This window comes from Gallus gallus, chromosome 2 (genome assembly GCF_016699485.2).
Source record: "Gallus gallus isolate bGalGal1 chromosome 2, bGalGal1.mat.broiler.GRCg7b, whole genome shotgun sequence".
NCBI classification, from domain to species: Eukaryota; Metazoa; Chordata; class Aves; order Galliformes; family Phasianidae; genus Gallus; species Gallus gallus.
The window spans coordinates 127,107,764-127,134,748 of record NC_052533.1 but is presented as its reverse complement, the minus strand read 5'-3'; the positions used below and the strand labels follow the sequence as shown (position 1 = coordinate 127,134,748).

General features: G+C 44.0%; 1 protein-coding gene and 2 long non-coding RNA genes across 8 annotated transcripts in view; 2 read left to right on the top strand and 1 right to left on the bottom strand.

The window, feature by feature from the left end:
* The window catches only part of NIPAL2 (NIPA like domain containing 2), a 54,182-nt gene extending 42,812 nt beyond the window's left edge, over window positions 1–11,370 (top strand). For 2 of the 4 annotated variants that reach the window (XM_015282959.4, XM_040695909.2), the window contains 3 exons: window positions 1,507–1,570; window positions 2,812–2,906; window positions 3,224–11,370. In XM_015282959.4, the coding sequence (XP_015138445.3) occupies window positions 1,507–1,570; window positions 2,812–2,906; window positions 3,224–3,318 (254 nt within the window). In that variant the 3' untranslated portion in view covers window positions 3,319–11,370. Of the gene's footprint in view, window positions 1–1,506; window positions 1,648–2,811; window positions 2,908–3,223 lie in introns of those variants that run through there. The other 2 variants (XM_040695908.2, XR_005857587.2) reach the window with 2 other exon arrangements.
* Window positions 11,371–11,502: 132 nt separating this feature from the next.
* On the bottom strand, window positions 11,503–26,697 carry LOC121109658. 3 transcript variants are annotated; one of them, XR_005857592.2, is made up of 5 exons: window positions 22,583–22,713; window positions 21,882–22,131; window positions 21,520–21,755; window positions 16,530–16,646; window positions 11,503–11,904 (listed from the first exon to the last, which is right to left on the bottom strand). It is a non-coding gene; the product is annotated as an uncharacterized LOC121109658 (long non-coding RNA). The 3 variants fall into 3 exon arrangements; XR_005857591.1 differs by lacking the exons at window positions 11,503–11,904; window positions 16,530–16,646; window positions 21,520–21,755 and adding an exon at window positions 26,384–26,697 and having other exon boundaries at window positions 21,830–22,131; window positions 22,583–22,638; XR_006938545.1 differs by lacking the exons at window positions 11,503–11,904; window positions 16,530–16,646; window positions 21,520–21,755 and adding an exon at window positions 26,384–26,697 and having other exon boundaries at window positions 21,830–22,131; window positions 22,608–22,638.
* On the top strand, window positions 17,220–22,711 carry LOC107052769. Its single transcript, XR_001465488.4, has 3 exons — window positions 17,220–17,346; window positions 21,226–21,279; window positions 21,860–22,711. It is a non-coding gene; the product is annotated as an uncharacterized LOC107052769 (long non-coding RNA).
* Window positions 26,698–26,985: the final 288 nt, after the last annotated feature.

Sequence of the window (26,985 nt, the reverse complement as noted above, 5' to 3'; positions counted from 1 at the left end):
TGAATCCTGGCGTTTCCAGAATTGATCTGTACAGTTTGCTGTGCCTTACTGGCTCACTAGAATTACCTGCATTTATCTTAGCCGCATCTTGACATCCAGCAAATGCATTTCCCATGTGCACACCAACCTCCCCGTATCTGAGCTGGTAGAGTAATTTTAACAGCCTGGCAAACTGCTCAAATGACAACCAGCTGTGCTTCATAGTAGTTAGTGTATATTCAGTTTCAGAAGGTGGAATTCTAGGTTAAGTGAAGGAAATAAAATGACTCCAAAGACCTTTTAAGGATTTAACATTTTATTCTGGGTGAGAACTCTGAACTCGGTGCTGTTAAAGAGGAACTTCACATCTTGGAAATGGTGCAGAGTGGAAGAACATGAGCAGGGAGGACAACTAAGACGCTGTATCAGCAATGAGCCAAAATGATTGTGTTGTTATAACATTTATGACTCATTTTAACGCACACCGGGGGCTTTCCTGTCGTTGCTGTGCAGGAGTTTCTCATGCAGAACTGCCATTAATGAGAAGGGGAGTTAGCTTCGTGCACAGATTGCCTCGGCACCTGCATTAGGAGGCCTACAGTTTGTGACTGAGACTTTTGCCAAAAGGGGGTTGCATTCTTGCAGCCATCTGGGGAAATTGGCCTTGTGCCTCCATAAGAGATCAAGTACCTATTCAGGAATGGCTTAATGGCTTTGAGACTGGATACATATGCATTTGCATCAGGTTAGTTAAACCAGTGTAGGACTTAGAGAACAAGCTCTGCTGAATCTTGCTGGGATACTGGTGGAAGATACCTCCTCTTGTGATTTCCCCATCCCAAGCTGCAGCCTTTGAAGATACAGTCACGCTTCAGTGGCTCTGGTTCACACTCTGGTGTTTCTAAGCAAAACTATGCTCATCAGTGGTTTAAAGCAAATACACTTGGCTGTGCATTAGGGCAGCTGAGATCCAGATACACATCTGGCTCTGTCATCTCCACTGCAGAGGTGCTAATTCCTGTTCGAGGGGTGACCAGAAAGAGTTAGTGATCCCTTCAGCCAGAAAGATTTGGCAAACTTGGCTGCTGGAGCCCTTAACTTGGTGCAAACACCAGGGACACAGCTAGTTATCAAAAACCTGTTCCCAATTGGAGTTAAGATGTCCTCACCGTTGGAGTGGCTTAATTAAATCCATGAGGAACCTGCTAGCGAGTTAGACTTCGAGTTTGACCTGCACAAAAACTGTTGCTGACAGTGCAAAAAACACCTGCATCTGTGCAGTTACTAACACAGCACATGCTCTAGCCTGATAGACTCAATCTTCTCCAGTCTCTTGCAGTATCTTCAGAAAGCCTTGATAATGGCACACGGGTATATAATATGAACCCACCACAATGTGTATTAATACCATATTTGGGATTTTTTTGCTCCACTTGAACATGACATCGCTCCTGACCCTCCCAGCTGTAATTCATATCACTTGGAATCCAGTCAAGATCTGCAATTCTTGTTTCTGTCACATTCCAGGGGTCATATTTTATCAGGAATTCCAAAGTGCAGCTTTCCTGAGCGTGTTCATGTTTCTGTTCGGGTAAGTGTATCGGCCTACAATCTGCACAAACGCTTGTACTGCAACAGCATTGCTTCGTGGAACCCCTTCTTTTCTCAGTAAGAAACCCATCTTGTTATTAAAGTATTATGGAATAGTAGGATGAAAAGACATTAAAGGAAAGACTTAATATCTGTGCTGTGGGAGTTTGGAGGCCTGGTTTTGAATCCGAATATGTAAAAATATGAGATACTTATGAACTACTACCATGACAGTATGAAAAGCTACCACAAAAGTGTTCCTCCACTGCTCTCCACCAAAGATGATGTTGTAGGGGTGCTTGTACCCATGTGAGAAATCTCCCATGGCACGTTCCACCTGCATGTCCAGCTGCCCTTCGTAGCCTTAGGTGTGGGCACTTAGAGGAGCTGCTCGCCTACAGGGATCTTCCTGTGCCGAGGAAGCGTGCTAAGAAGCTGTTAAAACACGTTTGAAGAAGGCCCTAAGTGTTGAGAGCCAGAAATCTGATGGCTACCAGCACAGCAGCAGCTCAGGGGAGAGGTAAATGTTACTTAAGGATGGGCATGAGATGGTTAAAAGCACCTCCCAGAACTGCAGGACCATCTTGTCCCCTTGCTGTCAAACAGCCGTGCTGACAGCTGCAGACATCTTCATCTCCTGCAGTCAGACTGCAGTAGATGCCCAGAACTGCAGTGTTGCATGACTGTGGGAAAAGTGAAAGAAAATGGAGATGAGCAAATCCATCCATTTGGATTTGGCAGGCAGGAGGTAGCGGTTGTGTGTCCAACACAGAGTAGATAGGAGATTTGTCCAAGCGTAGCAGTTTCTCCTTGCTCCTGGCTTACAGCTTGCCCCTGAGACACGCAGTCAAGTGAGAAAAACAACAGGCATGTTGATTGTCTGCAGCAAGCCCGAGTTGTTGATGAAATTGCAGATGCTGCAGTGCTAGCTTAGATGCTGTGTGAAGATTTGCTCAGGAATCCAAAGGTTGCGGCCTCACGCTCACAGGTATTTGATTAGCTTTACGTTACTGAAAGCGTCATTTTTCTACAGAGCCCTTGGAAGCCATTGTAAAGCTTCATGAGGCACAAACTAGTCTGACAGGAGCCCAAGATGAAGGTAAAGAGCTGCCAGCAGGAAAAGGTTCTTTAAAAACAGGGCAGCTTGTGTTTGGAAATCCTTGAACAAGAAACATGGGTAAAGTTCTCGTTTCAGACACAGTGAACAGTTTCTAACAATGTGATGCCACTGTTATTTTGCAGGTGTCTCCTATCCTTCCTCAGTGTATTTGTAATTGCAGTGAATAAAAATGAGGAGCGTTTACAAGTTCCTTACATTGACTGTGGATGTATTCCTGGTAAGTAGGACTTTTTTTTCCCTGTCTGTTTAAAAATGAGATATCAGATAATGGAATGACCTAGGAGAGTTGAGTCAGAAATGTGCCCAAGTCGTATTTAATAAATATACTGTTCCCTTAATTTCTATTCCTGTTCCCAACAGATTTTTCAAATAATTTTTCAGAGTTTTTCCAAGCTATTGTTACAACCAGTCAAATGAAAACAATGATTACTGGAGCAAGGAATGCTCAAATGATGGATTGGTTGGGGGATTTGTTTTATTAAAATTCTTCACGGAGTTGTTGTTTTTCCCTTCTCTCTCACCCCATTTCCTTAGGACAAAAATTGACAGGCAAAATACAACCAGATTCTTACGGTTCATGCTATGGCACTTTGAATAATAAAGATGACTCGGGGAAAAGTCAGAGCTGAAAGAAGGCGGCACCTTACCTTCCACTTAACGAGAGGAATGCCACTGGAACAAGAATCCGCAGCACCTTTTCATTGGACGTACTCACGTAGACACTGAATTCCTGCACGATGATGAGTCATACGTTATTTAATCCTACCTAATTTATCCCTTGGCTGTCCCAAATGTGTTTTGAAGATAAAGAAAGCCTTAAGAGAAACTCAATAACCATTAATGAAACGGAACATTCTCGAAGAATAAATGCCTCTTAGTGACAAGGAGGGATATTTTTAGACTTTTAATTGCCTAGAAATGCAAATAGGCACATGACAGGATTTTTAAAATTTGTTTTTGAGAAACCCAAATGTGCACCAATGCTTAAGGACAAAGACGGGAAACAAAGATTTTTGTGAGAGACTTCAAAATATTCTGCTGAATATCTACTGCCTTTAAAAATCTGATCCTGCTTGTTCACGAATCAAAACTGTAGGCATATATGCAGTATGCATAAACACGTGCACACATTTTTACTACGTGCAGAGGGAAAGTCCTGATTATCTTTTGCCATCGGGCTAATTCTCTTATCTTCAAAGGACATAAGCGCTTATATGAGATGGGGGAAAGAGAAGAGCATTTGTCATAAACCTTGGTGCACATGCATGTATTTGCAAGGTATCCAGCCAAGGTGGAACTGGGCAGTCGTGTGGCATTTTTTATCCCTTCCATGTCTTGCCTACTGGGCTGGACTGGCCATATTTTAAATTAGTCTAGTCTAGTCTGAGGCTTAGCCACTCTTTTTAAGAAAGGAGGGTTTTAATGAAGGCACTACAAAGAGGAAATGAGGGATCCAGGCTTCCTCTCTTGATATGTATTTCAGCCCCCCGAAAAAGCTCCATAGGATAGCTTGAGTGATAAAAATATGGATAAAATCCTTGGAACTACTAACCAGGGAGGAGAGGGTTGTGAGACCCTGGCACAGGCTGCCTAGAGAAGCTGTGGATGCCCCATCCTTGAGGCACTCAAGGCCTGGTTGGATGGGACATTGGGCAGCCTGAGCCGGCAGGTGGCAGCCCTGCCCATGGCAGGGGGTTAGAACTGGGTGGGCTTTAAAGTCCCTTCCAACCTAAATCATTCTATGGTTCCATGGTATTGCGGAAATACTCCTAAAATAGAAATTAAAGCAAATCCTGCACCCTTACTACACCCACAGTAATCCTGCTTGAGGAAAGCCTCTAAAACATGGGGTCACTAGAGTCACGACAGCAGTACAAATTTTCCTTCATTAAATGGTAGTTTCTCTATACTTACTTGAAGAGCTGACAGCAATGGGAAACCACAGCAGTGCTCAGGTCTGGGAGGTTGCGCTGTCCCCCGGTCCCAGCCTCCTGGAAAGCTGCTGCTGGGCATTAATGTTGTGCCCATCCACCCTGCTGGTAGATCTGTCCTGTTCCAGCTGACACTGCGATGCTCACACATCTCTGAGAAAGACAGTGCTCTTGAAAAGCATTCAATAATAGCCTTCGCATCTTGGACAAGATACTTCTTTTGGGATTGGATTAATCTGCAGTAATGGATATGGGCCATAGGCTGTGCAGATTTTGTTTCATTGGGATACGAAGAAATGAGATCTCCCTTTTTTTTCCCCCAAGTAATTGTTTATTTCATTTTAAAATAGGTAGAGCCAAAGATCCATGAGATGGTTTCACTTCAAACAAAGTGCACACAGCTCTGCAGATTTTCCTATGTGGTGATGTCCCAGCTGTGAAATTTGCAGAGCTGTTTTTCTTACCGTGGATCTTTTCCAGCTGGCACAGGACAGGGCTCAGTGTCTGCACCTTGCTTGTACCAGCTGCCTTCCCGCAGCCTTCCTTTACCCTCCCATAGTTTGAGTTCAAGTTTCTAAAGCTTAAGAAACAAAAGGTACCGGATTCTGTATGCTTTCTGCAGGGAATAAGGGCGTACCTCTGTGCCTCCTATGCCCCTTGCATCTTGTATGTCAAATGTAAGTAACTTTCCGATTCTCAAGTGAGAACATGTGCTAAAGATGTAAATAGGAGGCCTACAGTTTTTCATTCTATGACCTGGGACATAAAGTGGGACATGATTTATTTTTGCTTCTTGTTAAAATTACAGCCCTTGGGCATCTTTCTGAAATCTGCCTCCATGATTCAGGAGGGCTGAAGGAGATACAGTATTTTCAAAGTACATGTGAATGAAATGTAAAAACCAATAGCAAAAGTTATTATTGATTTTTAATTTCTGTATTTCTTCTCAAATAGCGTATCTTTTCTTCATGTGGGCTTATGCAAAACTGTAAGGGTTAAAAATGTTTTCTGTAAACTTCAGTGTAATTAAAATTAATTTATAGGGGAAATTTTTGGCAGGAATTATGTGCAGTTAAAACTTGTGATTAGACACGATTTTGAAAGTGTGAGCATATTCCAACAAATTAACGTATCACAGGGTCAGAGAAACGTGGTGATGGTCATTTATTTCTGTTCTGCAAAGAAAGGGACGTGATTTGTTTCGAGAATCAGTTTCTAATCAGTGCTATTTTCAGGGTGGTCAGACTGCCCAGGGAGGTGGTGGAGTCATCGTCCCTGGAGGCGTTAAGAGACATGCGGGCGTCACACTGAGGGACGTGGTTAGTGGGCATGGTGGGGATGGGCCGATGGCTGGACTAGGTGACCTTAGTGGTCTTTGTCAACCTGAATGATTCAGTGATTTTGTGATTTGCCTTGTGATGTTTAGGTGACAAGGAGCACAGACAAATGCTTACTGAAAAAAGCTTTTTTTTTTTTTTTTTTCACTGGAACACAAAAATATGCTCCCGGAACCCTTCTCTTTATCAGTGAGTTATTTTCTTGCAGTGTTTTTCCTGACATCAAATACACGTGCCAGATACAAAATGTGAAGCTTGCACCTGCAGGCTGAACTTTCTTGAGCAGATGCTCCACAGGATTTGAGGAAATAAAACTGAAGGGAGTCATGGAGGACAGTCTGCATCTCACGTGGTCCCTGCTGGCTCCAGGCTGGGATTTCTGATAGACCAGAACCAGCAGGACTCACTCAGTGCTTGTTCCACTACTGGTCAGCTGCAGTAAAAGATGAAGTATTAACTGGCCACGGGCCTGGAAATGGGAACTCTGGAGTAAAGCTAGGCAGTTTGTTTTTTGCCATAAAAAAATATTGGGATGCATTTCAGCTAGCAAAATAATAATAATAATAATAATAATCATCATCATCATCATCATCATCATCTTGGACTGGATTCCTACATCTGCCAATGGTAGGAGCCCGGCATTCGCCTGTGAGGCTTGGTGCCAGCTCCTCACTAACCTGGCAGCTTCTGGTGGCATGTAAGGGTTCTGGTCAACTAAAACCGAAGAAAGCAGATCAGACTTTGTAGCTTGAGCTTCTTTGCTTTGAAGCTGTGGTGATGATGCAAAACCCTGGGCCGGACCCATTAGGCCATGGATAGTGAGCACTGTGGGGCTGAGGTAGGCAGCTCACGGCATAAGGAGAGCCCTGAAGGCAGTGAGGAGCAGGGACACCTGCACAACTTGGCATAAGGACTGATTTTTTCTCTTCAATTTGCACCATTTGCTCTAAGGTGCATGAACAGTGCTGGAAGGATGGACTGGGACCAAATGTCCCTACTTCTGACCTCAAAATGGTCTCCCCTTGCAATCTGTCCTCCCAGCCCACTTGCAGGATCTATGGTTGCTTACAGAGAAAACTGATAAGAGTGGGGCGCAGATGATCAGACGGAGCTGACTTTCAGTTTGGCCTTTGCTTTTATCCTCTGAGACATGACCTTTTCTTGTTTATTTATTTATTTTTTGTTTGTTTATTCCTCTTGGAGAAATCAGCTGGGCTGCGTTAGCAGCTGGCCCAAAGGAGAGATAGGCTAATTACCATAATTATTATTGGAGGGCCAAGCTGGATGTTGTACAGCATGGGGTTTCTTGAGAAGAAAAAGGTAGGGAAAAGCTGAGCTCTCTGGATTCACAGGAGTTGGAGAAATCCTGTGCTTGCAGTGTTTCTGGGTTCTGGGACTGGATTAGAGACATCAGTGAATAAACAGTGATTCTATATATTATTGAATGTGTTTTTAATTTTTTTAACTGATTTGGAAGTGAAGGATGGTCATTCTCTGCCTAGAGAAGCAAAGAGAAAATCAGATGGAGATGTTGGCAGCTGGGAGTTGTTTCAACCTTTTGGAGCTGGAAGAAGCACAGAGGCTCCTTCTAACCATTAAGTTACCGAGGGGCAGCACTGGCAAATGCACCACTATGTATTACGTAGTTATGACTGTTAAGAAGGGATCCTTGTCTTCTTGTTATGTCTGAAGCCGTTCAGAGGACATGTGGCTGATGTGGTTTCTTAGGCTGCACATAAACATATTCTTGAAGCATACTGAGCCAGTCTATGGACTCTGCCCCCCCTGAGCATCCTACTGATGCCACTTTGGTGTGCACTCCATGCAGAGCTGTTGTGAAAATCGGACTGTGTGGTGTGTGTGTACCCCAGGCTTATTCTGTAAAGATACCAGTATTGCAGCACATTTCCCTTAACCTAAGAAGAGCTTCTGTCTATCAGGAAGTTGTGAAAACCTAGATAGACTTAGATAATGTTCTCTTTACTTCTTGATTGCCACCAGAGTTAGCAAAGACAGTTTTGGGTATCCACAGGAGCAGAACTGTGGTCACCTCAGGAACTTCCAGACTCAATAGATGAGACCATGAATAAAGAGTTAGGGGCTACTCAGTAGGTTTCTTATTTAACCTACATCCCAGTTTTTCTGTTAGGCCCCTAAAGTTAACTTAAGCCTTTCAGGGGGAAAGTGCACTTACTTAATAATATTAAATCTGCGGTAGCATTCTGATTGCTGACAGACATGGCCATTGGTGGTGGCAAGAAGCTTTGCATAAACGCAGAGGAATGGGATCAGGAGACTGATAAGCTGCAGTGGGCTCCTGGACAACTGGCCACAGTGCCAACAGGGCAGTGCTGACAGTTCTCAGAGCAGCGCCGCTGTAGAAGAACAACTAGACAGGTGGCTTCAACACTGACTGTTTAACGTGAAGTTAATGTATCACTGCAGCTGGCAGCACTAATACCTTAAACATGAAAGTGGCCTGTGGTTGCTGATGAAGGAGCCAATTTCTGTATTTTGCTAGGTCACAATGGGGAAAATGGAAATGATTGATTTAAGCTTCCAGCACAAATATGCACTTGCCAGCTCTCCAGTTCGGAGATTTCCACTCTTGGAATAGGCATTGCCTTGCCTAGATGAAATCTTTGGAGCCTGCTGCCAGGTCTTTTGCCAGAATCATTAAATGGGTTGAAAGAGCAGCACCGTCATTCGTCTTCTGTTTGATAGCTAGTGGGCATACATCCAGAGCAGCATTAACACAGGATCAGGACTTTTCTCAGTGTTTAAAAAAATGACAGTGTTTTTCTTGAGCTTCAATAGCATGTGCACGGGCCCGGAGCCTCATGTTGTCAGACGCTCTCTGGTACGCTCAGCCAGCAGTAAGGGAGAGAGCCTGCATGGCACAGAGGCAGCTCGTTAGGTAGTCCTCACCTGTCACTGGACATTACTGCCAGTAACGCACCACAGGACAGTGTAGTTCTATGCACATGACAAAGTACTTCTGTGTTGTTTTCCAAGAACAACTGTTCTGTGTTTTACAAGGGAAAGGAGATGAGGAATATTATTCAATATTACTAAACATCACAATTACTCATGTGTTTATTTTTTTCCAAACAATATCTAACAGTTAATTAATGAGCCTGTCCTGGAAACACCAGCTGGGTTCTGGGAGCATGGATGAAGTTGGGTTGCAGATAGGAGAAAGCAGCCTGCTGTCACCTTACCTGGCCTTCTGCCTGCTCCAGGCACTGCTGTGCAAGGCCTGTGGCCCACATACAGAAGGTACTCTGTCCTCTCCTGCAAGTCGAATGAGAGGATGCACCACCGCCATTAGCAAGAGTACTTGCAGTGAGTCATTGCTTTTGAATTGTGCCTTATGTCTATTTTAAAGTGTCTGGATTTAGCTTGCAGCTATTTGTCTTTTACCAGTGATTTAAAGCACTTGGTGAGTCCCTCTAGTAAAATACAGTACGATGACTTGGGCTTTTTGCCGAGCCAAACAGACGGACCTTTTAAGTCTCTCACCATCAGACATTTTTGTCAGCCTCAAATTGCCTTCTGTGGTTGTCTTTTGCTCTATCTCCATTTTTCCAGAGTCTAAAATTGGCTTAATGAGTGCCAAATATGGTGTAGAAATCAGATCCTAACACCACTGACGAAGTAGCACAGACCTGGGCTGGAGCCAGAACGCAGTGGTCGGGGTGCCTGGCTTCCTCTCTTCCCCAAAGCAGCTGCCATCTTTCCCAAGAGGTGTCTGAATTTTATTGTTTTTTGTTTTTTTCTTTTTCACTGTAATTTAACAGTGGCTGTTTTGCACTCCCAGAGATGTAGCAGTCTAGATAATTCTCAGAAGTTTGGCTTCTGAGTCATTCCTGAGATTGGTGGTAGTCCAAAGAGGTCTCCAGGAGGCTCAGCACAGCTGGAAACCCTGAAACTGAGTGGCCCAGGATGGACAGGAGAGCGGTGGCACTGGGCAGTAAAACTGTGGAATCACAGAAAAGTTTGGGTTGGAAGGGACTCTTGAATATTACCCAGTCCTGCCATGGGAAGGGTTGTCTTTTGCCAGATCAGGTTGTCCAATTATGAACACTCCCATGGATGGGGCAGCCACTGCTTGTCTGGGCAAACTGCTCCAGTGCTTCACCACACTCACTGTAAACAGCAGCAGCAGGAAGCAACCTCACACAGCTGCCCTTTCTCCAGTGCCAGAGCAACTTGAGCTCAGCCCAGATTTGAGAGCAGTGTGATTTTTTAGCAGCCATTTGAGGTGCAGTAAGTAAACAGAATCATAGGACAATAGAATCACTTGAGTTGGAAAGGACCCTTAAAGGTCATCTAGTCCAGATCCCCTACAATGAACAGTGACACCTACAGCTAGATCAGGTTGCTCAGAGCCCCATCCAGCCTGACCTTGAATGTCTCCAGGGAGGGGCAGCCACCATCTCTGGGCAGCCTGTTCCAGTGCTTAACTACTCTTACTGTAAAAAAACTTTTTCTTTGAAACCATTTCCCCTTGTCCTATTACAACAGATCCTGTTGAAGAATCTGTCCCCTTCTTTCTTACAGCCTCCCTTCAGATACTGAAAGGCTGCTATCAGGTCTACCCAGATCCTTCTTGAGGCTGAACAGCCCCAGCTCTCTCAGCCTGTCCTAATGGGGAACGTGTTTACTCCCTTGGATCATTTTTGTGGCCCTCCCCTGGACACACTGACACACTCCAACGGGTCCACATCTTTCCTGTACTGAGGACTCCACATCGTGATGCAGTACTCCAGGTGATGTCTCACCAGTGCAGAAGAGGGGCAGCATCACCTTGCTCACCCTGCTGGCTTCTTTTGATGCAGCCCAGGATACGGTTGGCTTTCTGGGCTGCAAGGAAGGCTCTCTATGTGGAGAAAGCCTGCCCAAAAGATTGCTCTTGCCTCAAGATTGATGACAGCTCACCAGAGAGAATGAGTGCTTTAATTTGTGATATGTAGCAAAAAGGTTCCTGCTCCCTCTGCCTCTCACTGCTCATAGTCTCACAGGGAGGATGCATTTTGAAAGCAGCAGCTAAGTCATCTCTCCTCTGGGAGGATGTGAGCACCTGATGACTCAAAATGGGGTATCAGATTTTGGTATGGCAAAGAAATGCATTTGTATTTGAGATAATGTTGGGATATATTTACAAATGTTAGTCCAGTGATACAGCACAGAGAAGGCACAGCACTTTTGCACTATGAGCAGTTTGAATTATGTGTTTTGAGTTGTTTGGGGTTTTGTTGAGCTTTTTTTTTAGTCATTTCAGTAAAGTCACATCAATCAACCCAAGGTAACCTGTGGCGAAATTCTTCATTTGAAAATAAATAATAATAAAAAAAAGCTGATTTTACAGTGAAGTCTTTGCAAATAAAAGGCCATACTGGAGCACTTTGAATGTGATTATGGTGACTCATATTTTTAATGGCTTTTTTTTTTTATCTTGCAAATGGCTTCTTTCCAAACAAAGTCCTACAAGGCCTCATATAACAAACAAGGGTTACTGCTCTTTTCCACACATAACATGAAAAATATCCTTCAGCGGAGCGGAGCGAGCTGCAGCCCATCTGCTGTAGCTTGGCGTGGCGCGGCGCAGCTCCCTGGCCATTACACATGCCTCTCAGTAAAGCAAACCACCTGTTTCCTGCGCAAGATTCCGCCCCGAGCGTCCCGAAAGCTTCTCCCAGGGTGAAATCCATCCAAACCGCTGATGGGGGATGACAACCTTGGCATTCTCTTCTGCTGCATTTGTTGTTATGCTGGTTGTTGTTTGCCGAAGAGCTCCGTGGACTTTAGTCTTCTTTTCCATCCAGACTAGAAATGGGCAGGCTGTGCCAGAGATAAATAGACTCTGACTTTCCTGTTGATCATGCTGCCTTGTTCGTCAGCTGTGGTTGGCAAAGGCTTCACTTGGGAGCCCCGAAGGACACCTCTGGAAGAGAGGAAAGCAGAGACATTTTGGGGCGAGCTGGCCAAGGAGGGGCCTGACCATAGGCCCCGTCCTCAATTCAGGGCCTGATGCTGCAGACGGCTGGACTTGGCCAAGCCTTACATGGATCTCGAGTGAAACAAGTGGCCATGTGAATTCCAGGAGTATCCCAGGTTCACCAGATGCTTCACTGAGACACTCACAGAGACGCAAGCTGTAATTCTGCCAAGGATGTGCTGATCACAAAATGGCATTTCCCCCAGCTGCTCGCCATCACACTGGCCAGGCTACAGCCAAAGCCATTACACAGCAGCTCTGATCACCCTAACACTGGCTTAACTATGGATGAGGGAGGCCTCTGCTCATCTCACTGCTGCTGCTCAGAGCAGATCAGGGTCTGTTCTAATAGCCCCATCCACCAGCTGCCCTCAAGTCACAGGGATGGGCAGGGATCCTGCACATGGGCAAGGCTCCAAAGGACACAGCACTTTGTACAACATATCCCAAGTGAGGTTAGGGCATGCACAACTCCAGAGAACCTCTTGTTGGTCAGAACACTGATAAGAAGTAGGACTGCTAGACCTGTGAGGAGTGGGTAATGGGGGCTGAGGACCCCTGCTAGGCTGCACCTCTGCTGCTGCAGTCTAGTGGGTGCCATGGTGGCACATCATACAGAACTTTATAAAGCATATGGGTCCTGTTTTGTGTCTGCCTGGGTTCCCCTGGCGGGAACAGTAGCACTGGCACAACAGGCAAAATCTTCCCAGTCATGGTGGCAGTGTCACAGACACATGAAGAGAAGTGGCCCCAGCCCTGGTGGGAGACTCCTCTGGAGACCAAAGTGGCCAAATGCTAACATGTCCCACTCTGGCCTGTGGTTTTGGAAAGGCTCATGGCTTCTCTGCATCAGAGTGAGGATCCCCTGGCAGGATAACAACTTCATGCACTCAAGTGTACATCGTGCTGTGCCACTCCATGCTTAGAGTGTACCTTGTAAAAATTTTTCTTAGAGCCCAGTTATGTAACGTGCAGTAAATATCATCAGGAGTAAGAAAAGTACTTATGCTACGCGTAAGTAATCCAAATGTAAGATACAATCACAGCTTTAAAACGTGTCATACAAAACAAAATCATAACTAAAATATATATCAAGTCTGACTGGCCAGAACTCAAGGCCATGCTAATTAATAATGCTAAGTGGTAGCTCTAAGCACAGTAAGCCACGAGCAGGATCAGGCTGCAGCTGAGTCTGGATGAAGTTGGGTAACTCATGCAACAAACATTACCATAGAGCTGTAAAGATGATCAAAGCAGAAATCTATAAGAAAGTGCTAAAATATGATAGGAATGGTTTCAACCATGCCAAATGCTCCTAACTCTGCTCCAGTATATGTCGGTAGAGATAAAATTGGTAGAAACCTCCTGTTGGAAGCAACAACTCTTGTACGCTCTCCCACAATCCCTCCTTTTGCCTTACACTTTGGTGCGTTTCTGTGGTCCTAATGATGACAGAAGCACCAGAGCTGTGAGCAGCCAGGACACCAGTTTGATCCCTCAGCAAACATTCATGTTGTGCATCTCTTGTGTAGGGTCTCCCCTTCATCTTTTTGGGTCACCCTGACTGCAGCATTTGTTAGGCGCTCAGTGGAAGCTGGTTAGGGCTCAGAGTGAGATTGCAGCACAAATAATTCATCAAGATAAATGGCAGTATAAACACAAGAATAAATAGGTTGACATCTACCATAAAAATGCATCTGGAAATACAGCTTCCAGCTACGCTGCTGTGGAGATCTCTCTCCATCTCATGCTCCATAATCTGATGTAGCTGCTACACTCAGTCTTGGCGTATTGCAGCTGTGATGCTGCAATGCAAACTTCTGTGCATAGCAGAAAGCATCTTGTCTGTGCATAGTGGAGCTGCGAGGAAGTGAAAAGGCTTGCCCTTGAGCCCAGGCTGCACAGTAGCTGAGGTATTCCAGCAGCAGTGTTTATATTGGAAGAGCCAACCCAGCCTACTGCAACAGTGGTAACAAGGACTCCAGAAGCACTGGAGATGGTGTCCAGAAGTGGAGGAAAATCATATAAAACTACAGCAGGGTTTTTCATATCATATAAAACTACAACAGGGTTTTACTACAGTGCTGTCACATCTAGTACACTTTCTTCTTGAGAATTATGTATCTGTTGGAAGATGGAAGCACGATGTACTCTAAAGAGTACAGGCAATGTATGAGGCAGATATTTAGGGTCTTCCCAAGCAAATAAAACAATGGACAAACTTCTCCAAAATGACGTTTCTCTGTGCCTTTTAATCCAGTTTTTGGCGATTAAAGCTGTAGGCAGCCTGAGTAGTCTTAATGCAGTGTCATTCATGAATAATCAACTAAAAATTAGGCCACCCTTTGAATGTTGTGACAACACATGTGTGGGATTGGACATTTTTGGGGTGGAGGAGGTAGTGGGGGAGTTGGTTTGTTTTAGAGTGATCTCAATCCATTTTCTGAAGCCTTTCAGACCACGAATGGTCCCCAGAGCACAGGTTGAGAAATACTGTCCCAAAGACACTTGTGCAAAATAAAATCTTAGAGCACAACTGCATTGTTACCAAAAACTGCCGAGTTCATGAGGGAATGCTGGTAGAGCAGGGGGTGGTTAGACCTCTCCATTGTTATTCAGAGCTCTAATTTACAGCTAAGTAGAAAATAGCACTCTAATTGTTGTCAGAGTGAAGGGAATATTTAAATCCCAACGCAAATGTAACCCATGCTGTTCTTCTGCAAGCATTTGTGGAAGTCCAGAATAGAAGATCTCCTGGGTGTTCCCATGAATTGGAGTATAAAATCAGAGCTGATACATTCAGTGCTCTGTGTGCTCTAGATGACTTGGGTTCATCAGTGACCAAAGCGTGCAAGAAGTGAGCAGTACAGTTTTTGTGAAGTTTTTGTCAGAGGTCAGTAGTCAGCAGTGTAAAAGCAAGAAAAGTAGGTGGACAACAGAAGACACCTCTGAAAAGCACCAGGCTTTCTCATGGGTTTCTTTCATTTTCTGGGTTGAGCAGAGGCCTTCTGAGAGACAAGAACATTTCCTTTATGAGTGAGAAGTACCTCAGATAAGACACATAAAAAGAGAGTCTTACTAGAATCAGTACTCCCCACTACCCCAACAAATTTCCTCTTCTTGAATAGAGAAAAAATGTAAATATTGAGGAGTCTCATTTTGGCACTTCCAATGGCCATGCTTTTCCTTTCTTTTTGAGGAGTACTTAAGAAAGATAATTCTTTTCCACCTGTCAGTAAGAAAACGAAAAAGAAATTACCATCATCTGAAAATACTGGCATTAACTCTGAAAAGGAAAAATGCAAAAGTATGTCAAAGAAAAAAAAGAGAAAATGAAATTTTTGTTATAGTCAGCTATGTGATTAAGATAACTGAATTCTTCTAAGTGAATAGAGCATTTATCATCATGACTGTCAAAATTTCCATTGGTAACCTTCATTAAGTCTCTTTAAAAGTCAACCATCAACACCCACACGGTTTGGGAGTCTGCAGAGCAAAACCAATAATAAAGCCAGTAGGTGTAATAATCTACTGTTCCCTCTCCTCATCACTTTCTCTCTATGTGTGTGTGCTTGTGTACGAAACAGACATAAATCCTGCAAAGAGCACGTCCTGCTCATCTCTGCACGTATCATGCATTGATGACTCAAAACTATATCATTCTGAAGAAAAGAGAATTCATCCTTCTCCCATACCAATACTGCTACCACCTCCCCAAAGTAAGAATTTCTTTTCCCTGCCCAAATCATCACTTAAAATATTTTAGAACTAGAAGAGGCTTTAACTTGTATTTGGAGTAAGCATTCTCCAGCAGGTTTGCCTGATCAGCTGTTGGTTCCCTTGAAGTTATTTGCAAAGGGAAAAAAAAATGGTTGTAACAAGTGATTTCATGTTTTGTCAAAGATTATTTTCTTGATAATGTTATACGGTAAACCCCTAATAGCTAGTTTATAGGCCAACTCCACAAGACAAACAGACCAGCTGTACAAAAGAAACAGTGAGCAAATCGGCCTGGCCAAGGAAAGCTTCCCTAAGCTAATTAAAAACACCTCATGCCTGCGTTATGAGAAAGAAGGCAGCTTTCAAAATGTTTATCTTAGAGCTAAACTACAGGTCCCAAGTTTGCATTTGAAAAGCAGCTGAAAATTGTTGGCCGTAGTGAGGAGCCAATGGCGCACAGCCGACATGTTGGGGAGAGGTAGATGGGCCGCACGGCAATGGCCAATCCCTGCACACGGGGCTGGCAGAGCAGCCAGGCTGCTCCTCGGAGAGGTGGGCAGGGAAGCAGAGACCTGCCTCCTCTTCTGATGCGCTGTGTCGTGTCCCAGAGGCACGCTCCCCTGGCTCTGCCCAACCACCCCACAGTCCCTCCTCACATGAGATGCCCCATGGGCTCACTCTAACACCTTTAGCCTCTCAGGTTGTTCTTCCCTCCATCTTCTCACCCCTTTGGATGACCACATGGCTCCTTCTCATTTCCTACACTTCATCACTGTGTCTTCCATGGACCATTTCATGCCTCCGAGGCCTCCAAATTTCTGCTGTGTGGCAGAAGGCCTGCTGGAGCTCACCTCACGCCTCGCAGGCAGCCCCAAATTTCTCACGTGCACTTTTTCTCCCAACACGTCTTTCTCCTTCTGTTGCTTCTCCTCATGTTGGCTTCGCATAAGTTATTTAGGCAACGTCTTCTGTGAAAAACCAAGGTGAGAACAGAGGTTGATGTGGTAAAATGGCTTTGATCGTAACCTCACTTTCAGTCCCAAACTTTATGGAACTACCACCTCTAGATTCCAGATTTCCAGGCATCGTGGCTGCTTGCATCTATGTGGTTCTGTTTATTTTGGCACCTTTTCTTAACAAGAAGAAAGGAAGCAAAGTTCAGCTGTTACTGAGTGAGTGGGAAGTGAAAAAAAAATCCTTTCCTCATTATAAAAATATACTCAGACCCTTTTCCCTGCTCTCCCCCATGCTCCAAGCAACACTTCAAAGCAAAAGGCAGTCCTAAGCAGTGACACTTGCTATGGAAACACATTCACAGAGTACAGCACAAGGCTGGGTCCCGGAGGAAACTTTTGTTGTTGACCTGACAGTTACAAGGATTTGGAAACCACCAAATGAGCATGTGCAGTAGGGTATTATTGTCTCACGAACTCATTAAACCTGCACCTGGAGCATTTATGTGCAGCAAAGAGCCACGTGCAGAACTGCTGTCTTCAGCAACAGCCCAAGGAAGCCAAAGGTCTGAAAAGGACAAATCCCATGAGTTGTGAGAGCTCCTGCAGAATTCAAATGGTATGGTAGTGTTCTCCTCTGTAAACCACCCCACAGCACGTCTGTCCGTCTGATTGGGATATCGCGGAAGTGCGTGGGCCAACTCCTTCTCACCAGGTAGGTGCTTCTGCAGTCATCTGAAGGTTCTGCCAAGCTCCAATAAATGCATGTTCCCAAGGAGAATACGAGCAAGTTGGACTTCAAATTAGGAAATATAGTCACAGTGGAACTACAGTTTTGTAGACCTCTTTCTCTGAGAACATAGAATAATAGGATCCAGTAGATACAAGAACAAGTAAATGCTAGCCACTTTTGCTCTTCAGAGATATTTACACAAAGAGTGCCATCTTTGTACAGAGATAATCTCTTATTTGTGTTTCTTATTTTCCTCACTGCATACATGTCACTGAGTGGCTCTGTTGAGCCAGGATATGGCACAGGAGCCCTGATCTCTTGCAAGGCCTCTGAGACATCACTATGATACATTAGCTGCACCAGGAGTAGCACACAGCATACAAGGGGAAAAGATTAGAAGATCATACTTGTGAAAAAAAAGGTTAAGCAAAAGTTTCATACTCAGTGAGAAGTGTCACAGAGGTGGAGAACCATGTGCTGGATATCCTCCAGCAGTGAAGAACCATCAAACTTAATAAAAGGCGGAGAATATCAGCTAACATCAGCGATGCAACCAGGTCATTATCCCATCTCTGGCCCCAACCAGGTGGTCAGAGTAAAGGGCAGGAATGCCTATACTGAGTAACTGCAGCCGGGTGGAAGTGTTGATGGTCTCCTTATCACAATTCAAGGCTTCCAGGAACACATTCTTCTAGGAAGAGAATAGTGTTGTCCCATAAAAAAGCTGGGGTGGAGGGATGTGTCACAATATTGCAAGGGCGAGCACCAGGGCAATGCCTCTATATGCCTGTGTGCTTACTACTGACCAGTTAATATTCCATAAAAGCTGGATTTAAACCTTGAAGATGCTTGCCACATGATCATCCTTGTATACTTTTGAAGTTAAGAGACAACCTTGCTTGTTGCATGATTAACAGCTAGGGCTGAGGCAGATTTGTTACAGCAGTTCTGTAGCACTTACTTGCACAGACCAAGCAAAACGCAAAGACAATTTCAGTGGTATGTTAAAGGTCAGTAAGGCAATACGGGAAAGGGCCAAAATGGATGATGGCAAATAGTGGGGAAAAGGTCATGAGAAAAAAGCAAGGGAAGTAAATTGTATTAGCAGAAAAACAGGGCACGACCCTACCATTTGGCACAGTTACAGAAATCTTAACCTTTGGAAATGCTATTAGTTCATTGCTGTTGGAAAGTTGGCCAGAAACACAACATTCAGGACTGACTCCATTCTAGGGTTTCTGCTGTGCTAAGCACACGAGCACACCTCCCCTCTCAGAGGCACACTCGTAATGAACAGTCACTAAATACTGTGTTATTCCTAATATTTTGCAACCCTAGGCAACCAACCACTGACTCTGCTCTGCATGACACAGCCTGGAAGAACCAGATAGACTAGAATCAATTTGCTACTCCAGTTGAGTTTGATTTTACGATCTTAACACTTGTCATTTTGGGAAGGAACAAAACATTCACAGTTCCCGGGGTATGTAATGCTACTGGGAAGCCATAAATTTTAATTCAGTACATTATTCCCCTCATGAAGAGTTGCTGCTCATATGTGCTGTCACAGTTGGGGGTTCCTCATTTTTTTTCTCTCGTTGCTTGTCCCTTCATTAAGCTGGTGAGTGCTCAGAAGCATGACAGCTTTTGTTTCTATCGGTGATTGATGTTATAGTGAGAGTTTTGGTCTGGTTTCTTTGAACAAGGAACTGTTTCACATGAGTTTTTTCTGTGGGATGAGCTGGCATTCCTTGCTCCTGTCTCCCTCACCAAGCTCTGCCAGTCACCATTTTTTGTCCTTCAACATCCGGCTTGAATTTGGAGTGGCAGGAAATAGAGACTGATGGTTTTACTTTTTAGAAGGAAACAGTCCAGAGTGCGTTCTTGTGCCCAAAAAAGATTTAGGAAAGAGAAGTGCCCAGCAAGTCTCCCAAGGGTATTTGAGGGCTTGGAAGTGGTATCCAGTTAGATTTGATGGAAACAGAAAACTTCATTCACACTATCTGCATTTTACATTTAAATTAATGAAGTATTTTAATTTATTGTGAAGCCATAATCCTATTGAGCTTTCTGTCTGATATATTGATTCATACTTGGGCAAAAATACCTGCAGAGCCTAAAGGGTCAAGGAAAATGCCTGCCTTTCATTTTTCCCCCTCATATTTTCTGCTTGAAACAATTTCACCCTGACAAAACCTGTGAAGGCACCTACAGAAAAACACCCAGTGAACTGAACGGTGCCTACTGTAGCCTATCAGAGAAGATAGACAATACACTAAAGGAATGCATCTTTAATGATAGCAATTGAAGTTCAAGGGGGATAATTTTAAGCCTTTTCTATCGCCCTCTGTTATGGGACAATCCTGTCCGTGAAGTCAGAAGCCATATTCTGTCTGAGGCGAGTTGAACTTCAGTCAGGAGATGGGCTGAAAATTTTAATATGCTTCAGTACAGACTGGTCTTAACATTATGAGGACTGGAAAGACAAAAACAGATACTGTAACTTGTATGTTTTTTCTCCAAGTCTAGGTCTCCACAGACTAATTCACATCCTTGAAAATATGTAAATTAACATTATGAATGAATCTGGATGAGAATCAGTTTTTAATGGTCATCAATTTAATGACCTTGCAGATAGAAAAGATTGCCTCTCCTGCTTCTTAAAAAACTGTGAAATCCAGCTGACAGCAGGGCTCAGTATCGAATGGCAAAAGGGAAGTTATTATTTTTGATAGGGTTTTTTGTTCCTGTCCCTGAAGACCACACGAAACCTGCCTACTGTCCTGGGACTTCTAGTTCAAGTTATTGTCTTTGTATTCCCTGGAGTTAACCTAATAGCCTGGGATCCTGGCTGCAGAAAGCATTTGGAGAAAAATGAATTTATGTTGTATTTCCTGCATATTTTTGATAGCTACTTGGCCAGACTAACAGCATCCCTCTTTGTACTACGGGACAGTAATCTTTCAGCTTTTGATGGCCTTTTACAAAAGGAAGTCTGAATAAAAAGTACACAGTATTTCAAAATGAAGGCCAAGATTTACTCAGAGTAGAACCAAAGTGGGATTTACAGCACAAATGTGGCCTTTCCCTCCGCTGTGTTCTGTGCTACATTTGAACAGGAAAACTGTCAAAAAGGAAAACATTCCACAGCAAACCAACTGCAATCCCATGGGGGAAACTCAGCAGAGAACGTGGAGAATCTATCTGAGGACAACCAGGCCCACAGCTCCTATGGGCTGAGTTGTGCTTGGTGGTGGTGGTGAGCAGCACACTGGCAACGGAAATGATTTTAATAAAAAAAACAGCATTTAAGTACAGAAAAGTACTTGTCTTTTGAGAGACACGCTGATGCTGTGAGCATATTATGCCTAACTCCTCATTCGATGCGTTTTAAAGTGCATCGCATGTGGTAAATAATGCCAAGCCTTACAGCAATGCGGCTTTAATTCAGGTGCTATAGAATCGTGAGAAATTCAGAAGAAAAAAATGGAAACAGACAGCAAATGGTTGACCACCACTGTTCCTGAAGAAGACTTCAAGCATCAGGTTTACTGCTTGCTAAGAGGAGCAGCCAAAAGACCGTGTCACTGACACATGTGTATACATATCCTTATGGCCCTATACAGGCCTTGGAAGGAATTCCAAGTGTGAATCCAGCCCGGATGCCCGAGGCACTGCAGGAAGGATACAGAACTCGGAGCATATATCTGCCTGTTATAAAAATGTAAAATGAACTTCCCCAAGCAAGACATTGCTGCTGTATTTTAACGTTTTCATGTTCTATACTATCAGTAGGCCTTTCTCAGGACTCCCATTTTTTTTTATGTGATCTATATTAACACATCTGCAACGTTATTTCAGCAGCGTACCCACAGGCTGCAGGGATGTCCTCCTTCCACAGGAATGGAACTTAAGGTATTTTTACAAATTAAAACATAGCATGCTATTCAAACTACCTTTCTAAATAGAAAACTCAAGTTTCAAACCACAGTGCTTTTAGCAGGAGAGATTAAAAACATCTCAGGCTTTGGAGGTTTTGATTTGAAAGCTGCGTCAAGCCTCTTCTATGCCTCAGGCAATCAAAGAGAACTATTTGCATAGCCTCCTCCAAGGGCAGCAGTGATTTAAATATACTTTCATTAGAAAGCCTCTTACCGTGCATGGCACTCGTGGTTGCCCATGTGGAAGCATTTGCATGGTAACAACTTGCAGCAGCGTTTGAGTTGTCGCTTCACACAATCAAGCTGTAGAGCAGCAGCACAGGTTTGAATGCATCTAATGTGAGAAACAAGCCCACAGGCGGGGTCTTGCTGTTTTCTGGATATTTCTTGTTTTGTTGGTCAAGTTAAAAAGGAATTAAACTAGCTCTGTGCACATCCACATCCACTAACCTAAAAAATAAATTAAAAAAATAGAAGATCTTTTTCTTAAGGTTTTTTTTTTTTTTTTTTTTTTTTTTTTTTGACAATTGAACATGGAATGCCTGAATCCGAAGCTCTGCACTCTACATAACTCACCCTTCCTTCTCCAACATCAAAGAAGCCAGAAGCTTCGCCATCAGCACAGAACGGGTGGGTTTCCACAGCTTTCAGCAGGGAGCTGCTCCTGCTTTGCTCCAGGAGAGACATCTGGAGAGGTTGCTCATTCTGCTCCAGTGCCCATCCCAGCTGGGCTGGCAGCTGCATGCACACCAGGCAACGTCCAGGTTAGGCACTGCCTGAGAAACCTCCTCCATCCCAGAGATGAAATGCGGTGGCACTTCAAGGGCTACAGAAATACACAGAGTTGGAGTTGCTGCTTTAGAAGTCATCTCACTGTGTGCTTCCTAGCGACAAAAAATAAAATTCTCGTGGGGACTAACAGAAAACATGGCTAATTTCTGTTATAAAGAGTACACTCTAATGCTTACAAATCAAACACCTCAAAGTATAGCAGCTCAGAGGTCTTAAAAGCACTAACAGAAACTAATTTACTTTTAACGCTTTCCTCAGACTACTATTTTATTAATGCACTAATAGTTATTTTCATCTGCTTCTCCTCAAAAATAAACTGACAACAGTTTTCAGCTAATTTGATGTATTTTTTGGATTATTATTTAGAACCCCCTTGATATATTTGCCAATGAATTTACAAGAATTGTTGCATTGTAAGAATATCCAGACAAGCCATATGCAATTGATTCCCATAAAACAAAGTATTTTACAGAAAAATAAGTTACCTGTAGTTAACCCTTTAATACTTACTGAACTGTACCAAGACCATTTCCACATATACCTTTAAAAAGAAAACCAACAATTATTAATCTGGAAAGTGTATTTTTAAATAAAATATCTACAATTTGCTCCTCTGTGTGTGTATTTTGGATTTTTTGAGCTCTAAGGAAAAGCAGCAAACTCAGAAAAGTACAATTTCTCTTTCTCACCAAGCCCAATCAATGTTTTTGGGCAACTGGCTTAGCATGTGGGTAAAACTGCCATGGACGACACCTGTTACAGCTCACGTAGCATTTTTTAGAACGTGTATGTGTGACACAATAATCTATTTCTGCGGTGAGGATATGTATTTATCATTGGTCACAACAGCAGACAAACAGGATGCGTCACTACAGACACAGCCATAGGGTTTCTCACAAATGGAGAGGAAGATGTTTTTTATTCTGAGATAGCTTTTAAACTTACCTTTCAAGTAAATAAGCTCAAGATAACTCAGGCTGTGCCTGCCCTACTTTGCTTTCTCTTCACGCTTACACAGAATCACAGAATGGCCTGGGTTGAAAAGGACCACAATGATCATCAAGTTCCAACCCCCCTGCTATGTGCAGGGTCACCAACCACCAGACCAGGCTGCCCAGAGCCACATCCAGCCTGGCCTTGAATGCCTCCAGGGATGGGGCATCCACAGCCTCCTTGGGCAACCTGTTCCAGTGCGTCACCACCCTCTGTGTGAAAAACTTCCTCCTAATATCCAACCTAAACCTCCCCTGTCTCAGTTTAAGACCATTTCCCCTTTGTCCTATCACTATCAACCCATGTAAACAGCCATTTCCCCTCCTGTTTATATGCTCTCTTCAAGTATTGGAAGACCACAGTGAGGTGTACTCAGAGTCGCCTCTTCTCCAAGCTACACAAGCCCAGTTCCCTCAACCTTTCCTCATAGAAGAGGTGCTCCAGCCCTCTGATCATCTTTGTGGCCCTCCTCTGGACCCACTCCAAAGCAAATCTTTCTGGTGCTACCCAGTGACAAAAGAACAAACCCAGAAATAAACAGAAGCGATGTGTGCGAATGAGTCCCAACAGGCACACTGGCTTACAGATGCATGAGTTCTCCCACCCATCACAACTATTGTATTATTTCTAAAATAAAACATTCTGTGGGCTAAGAAATAGGATGCTGAAAAAAGGACTGAACGGAAAGAAATGGTCTTTCTCATCACGGCTATTATTTGATCATCTTAACATCAAACGAAATACCAAATTACATCCTCCTTTGTAGAAATTACAGCAAATCCTCAGATACTTGGATCATGAAATTTGAGCCTCTCCCCCTTCAGACTGCCTTTTGATTCTCTGTTGTATTCTTGCTCTGCTCTGAATGTCTTTTTGATTTCTGTTTGCTAAGAATCTGGTTTAGCTCTGCCTGGCTGTCACATTAGACATCTAAAATGGGCCATGCAAGCTGAATTTGGTACAAGTTTTGCAGGTTGTAGAGTGTCTAAAAAGATTTGTTTTTCATCATTTTGTCTAGGCATTTTTCACACTATGGAAGGAACTGCCTTTCTTCAACATGAGACCCAATTTAATAAACGAAAGCCATGTTTTACCCATTCTATTCTTTTGTCACCCCACATTTTTTGCAAGCTACACTGAATTCATTGTTATTTTATGCAGGGATGAGTAGGCTCTGTCCTTAACTGTTTCCACAATGGTCTCAGCACATCTCATCTGTCCTTTCTCAGATTTCCTCACTCAAGTGAGAGTAAACTCAAGTTTACTTGCTCTCACAGGGATTTGATAAGACCAGCGCTCACGAAGGAGAGCTTTAGGACAGCTGAGCTGTATTGGCAAGAGGTAAACTGTGGGCATTATTTAGATTGTTAACCTCTCGGAAGAGCATTTAGAAACACAGGACTTGTTTTTATTTTATTTTTTAAACATGTTGTATTTTTGGAAAATAAAACTGAGCTATTGCTTTCCTGCTCTTCCCAGTGCTAGTGCTCCTTTGGTAGTTTATTTCCCCCGCAGCTCTGTTCCTGCTACCTACCCCACATGGACATGTGAATGAATCAGGTTTGACATATCTGGCTCTTCCAGATTTAGAGCACTGAAAGAAAGCTGTCATGCTGCATTTAAATACCCTCTGTGCGTGTGTGCCACAATCCCCCAGGGCTTACGCCTCCATCAAGTGCTCTGTCACCCTGCCAATTTATTTTCCCAGATTTGTTTCAACAACCCCACCTGCTTTTCTGTCAGGTAACTTCTTCCATGCCTTACACACTGCTAAACAAACCGACTGCCCTAGACCTGTTCTGAACTTCCTTAACAAATGCACAACAGTCTGGCAGTGTTCCCACGTCACCTCATTCCACTCAGTAATCACCAGCTTCATTTTCTGGATTTACAGTGGTAAAAACGTGCATTTCACAGCCATGAAGCTCTCAGCGTGGGTAGGTCTGCTAGTCACTGTGGCCTCCCAGTGTACCAGGAGACTGCCTTCAAGTCATGGCCCATGCTGGGGAGAAGACGCTTCAACGAGGTGAGTGGTTGAAGCACAGCGTCTGTTCAGCTGCTCTGGGGGAGCTGTATGTAGAGCTACATGACCAGGCGGTAGCAGTCGACCTCTTCAGTGCTTCAGATAATGCCAGAATTGCCTTCTGTGCTTCCCATCAGCTTCCAAAAGCTCTTGCCAAGCCAGGAATGAGAGCTAAGGGTTTGTGCTGGCATCCATTTTGAGAAAGTTATCTGGAGAACAGCATGGGAACCAGATAGTTTATAGAAGCTTTTTTTTGCCCTGGTTTTGAGTATCCTGGGTTCCTGAAAATGCTCATGTATCAGAGCTCCTGGGAGCCAACCCAGGTGCTCGGGGGTAGTTAACCAAAGGGTAGTAACTGCAACGAGATACAGCCTAACAGATGTGTGCCACAACCTACACCTGATTCAACATGATGAACAGAGACATGCTGCCCAGCTGACACAGAGATAGCACAGGCTTCATTATCCACAGCTTGATTATCCAGTGTTGACACGGTTTTTATGACTAAGTCACCCTTGAGACATTCAGAATCTGGAAATCCCAACCACAGATAAAAATTTCCTTGCAGCTACATAAAATCACAGTATTTTTCTGACAAACTTTGGCTGAGAGTTTTGAGCATTTTTAACTTATCAGGCTTGCAGTGCATTTTACAAGGAGAGTGAAGACTTAGGGCATAAATCACTGACTTAAAGAAAAACAACTGTGTAACAATATTACAAGATATACAGAACAGGATGCACTTGGGTTCCAGTTTCTGTTCATTGGCTCACCAGAGAGAAGGATCATAAATCAGAAATGGAGAATGGAAATCAAAGAAAAGTAACAGGAAGTGTCAAAATGAAAACCTGGCAGAAATTACCAATAAGAGGAAAAGAAAAAAGACTCCAGATGTTTAAAAAAAAGAAAGAAAGAAAGAAAGAAAGAAAGAAAACCTGGGAGAGATTCGGTGAACAAAAGAAGGACAAGCAGAAATGAAATGATAGCGTGGGTGGGGGGCTTCTCCTCTTTTTGTTCCCCTCACATACAGTCGAGGCCTATGGAGGCAAGGCGATACCTATCTGAGAAGATGGGGAGGCGGGGGGGGGGAAGGGCCATCACCTCCCCTCCCCTCTTCCCGCCAAGCACAGCTCTGGAAACTCTGATCCTAGAAATATTTCAATTGAGCTCACAATTCAAAAGGTTCATTAAATCCAGGATTATTACCATGAGAGAACTTGATCAGAGCAGCCAGACCGTAATGTTTAAGGGGTACTTTATTTCCACATACCTCCATGCTGCGGAGCTCTCAGTCACATGGCGAGCATGTGAAGGCCGGACACGCGCAGCACCAAGCCTTTTCCTCTGGGGCCATCTACCGGCCCGCGGGCGCCGTGCAAAGCAAAGCGATGCCGGGCTTCTGGCTGTATTTCCGTGACGATCACTTTCATCAGGTGCACAGATACCGTGAGTGGTCACGCATAGTTCCTCATGGAGCCGTACTGCAAGCTGTGCTGGAGGTTGTGGTCTCTGCCTGAGCCAACCTGCCCCACTCGATGCCGTGAGTCCGGTCAGTGCAGCTGGGAAGGCACACACAGTGCCCATCCGGCTGTGCTCGCAAACTGGGCAAGTGGATTTATGGCTCTTGGCCAGGAAAAATTAACAGGAAAGTCCTCAACAAATGAGTTCAAACTTAAGTGAATTGGGTCGATTCTCAAATCTTCCCATATCTGCCTTGTTTCCCTCCCTTCCCTGTGTGCGTGCTGTATTTCACAGAATCACAGAACTGCAGGGACTGGAGGGGACCTCCAGAGATCCAACCTGCCTGCCAAAGCAGGCTCCATAGACCAGGCTGCACAGGGAGGCATCCAAGCAGGTCTTAAATATCTCCAT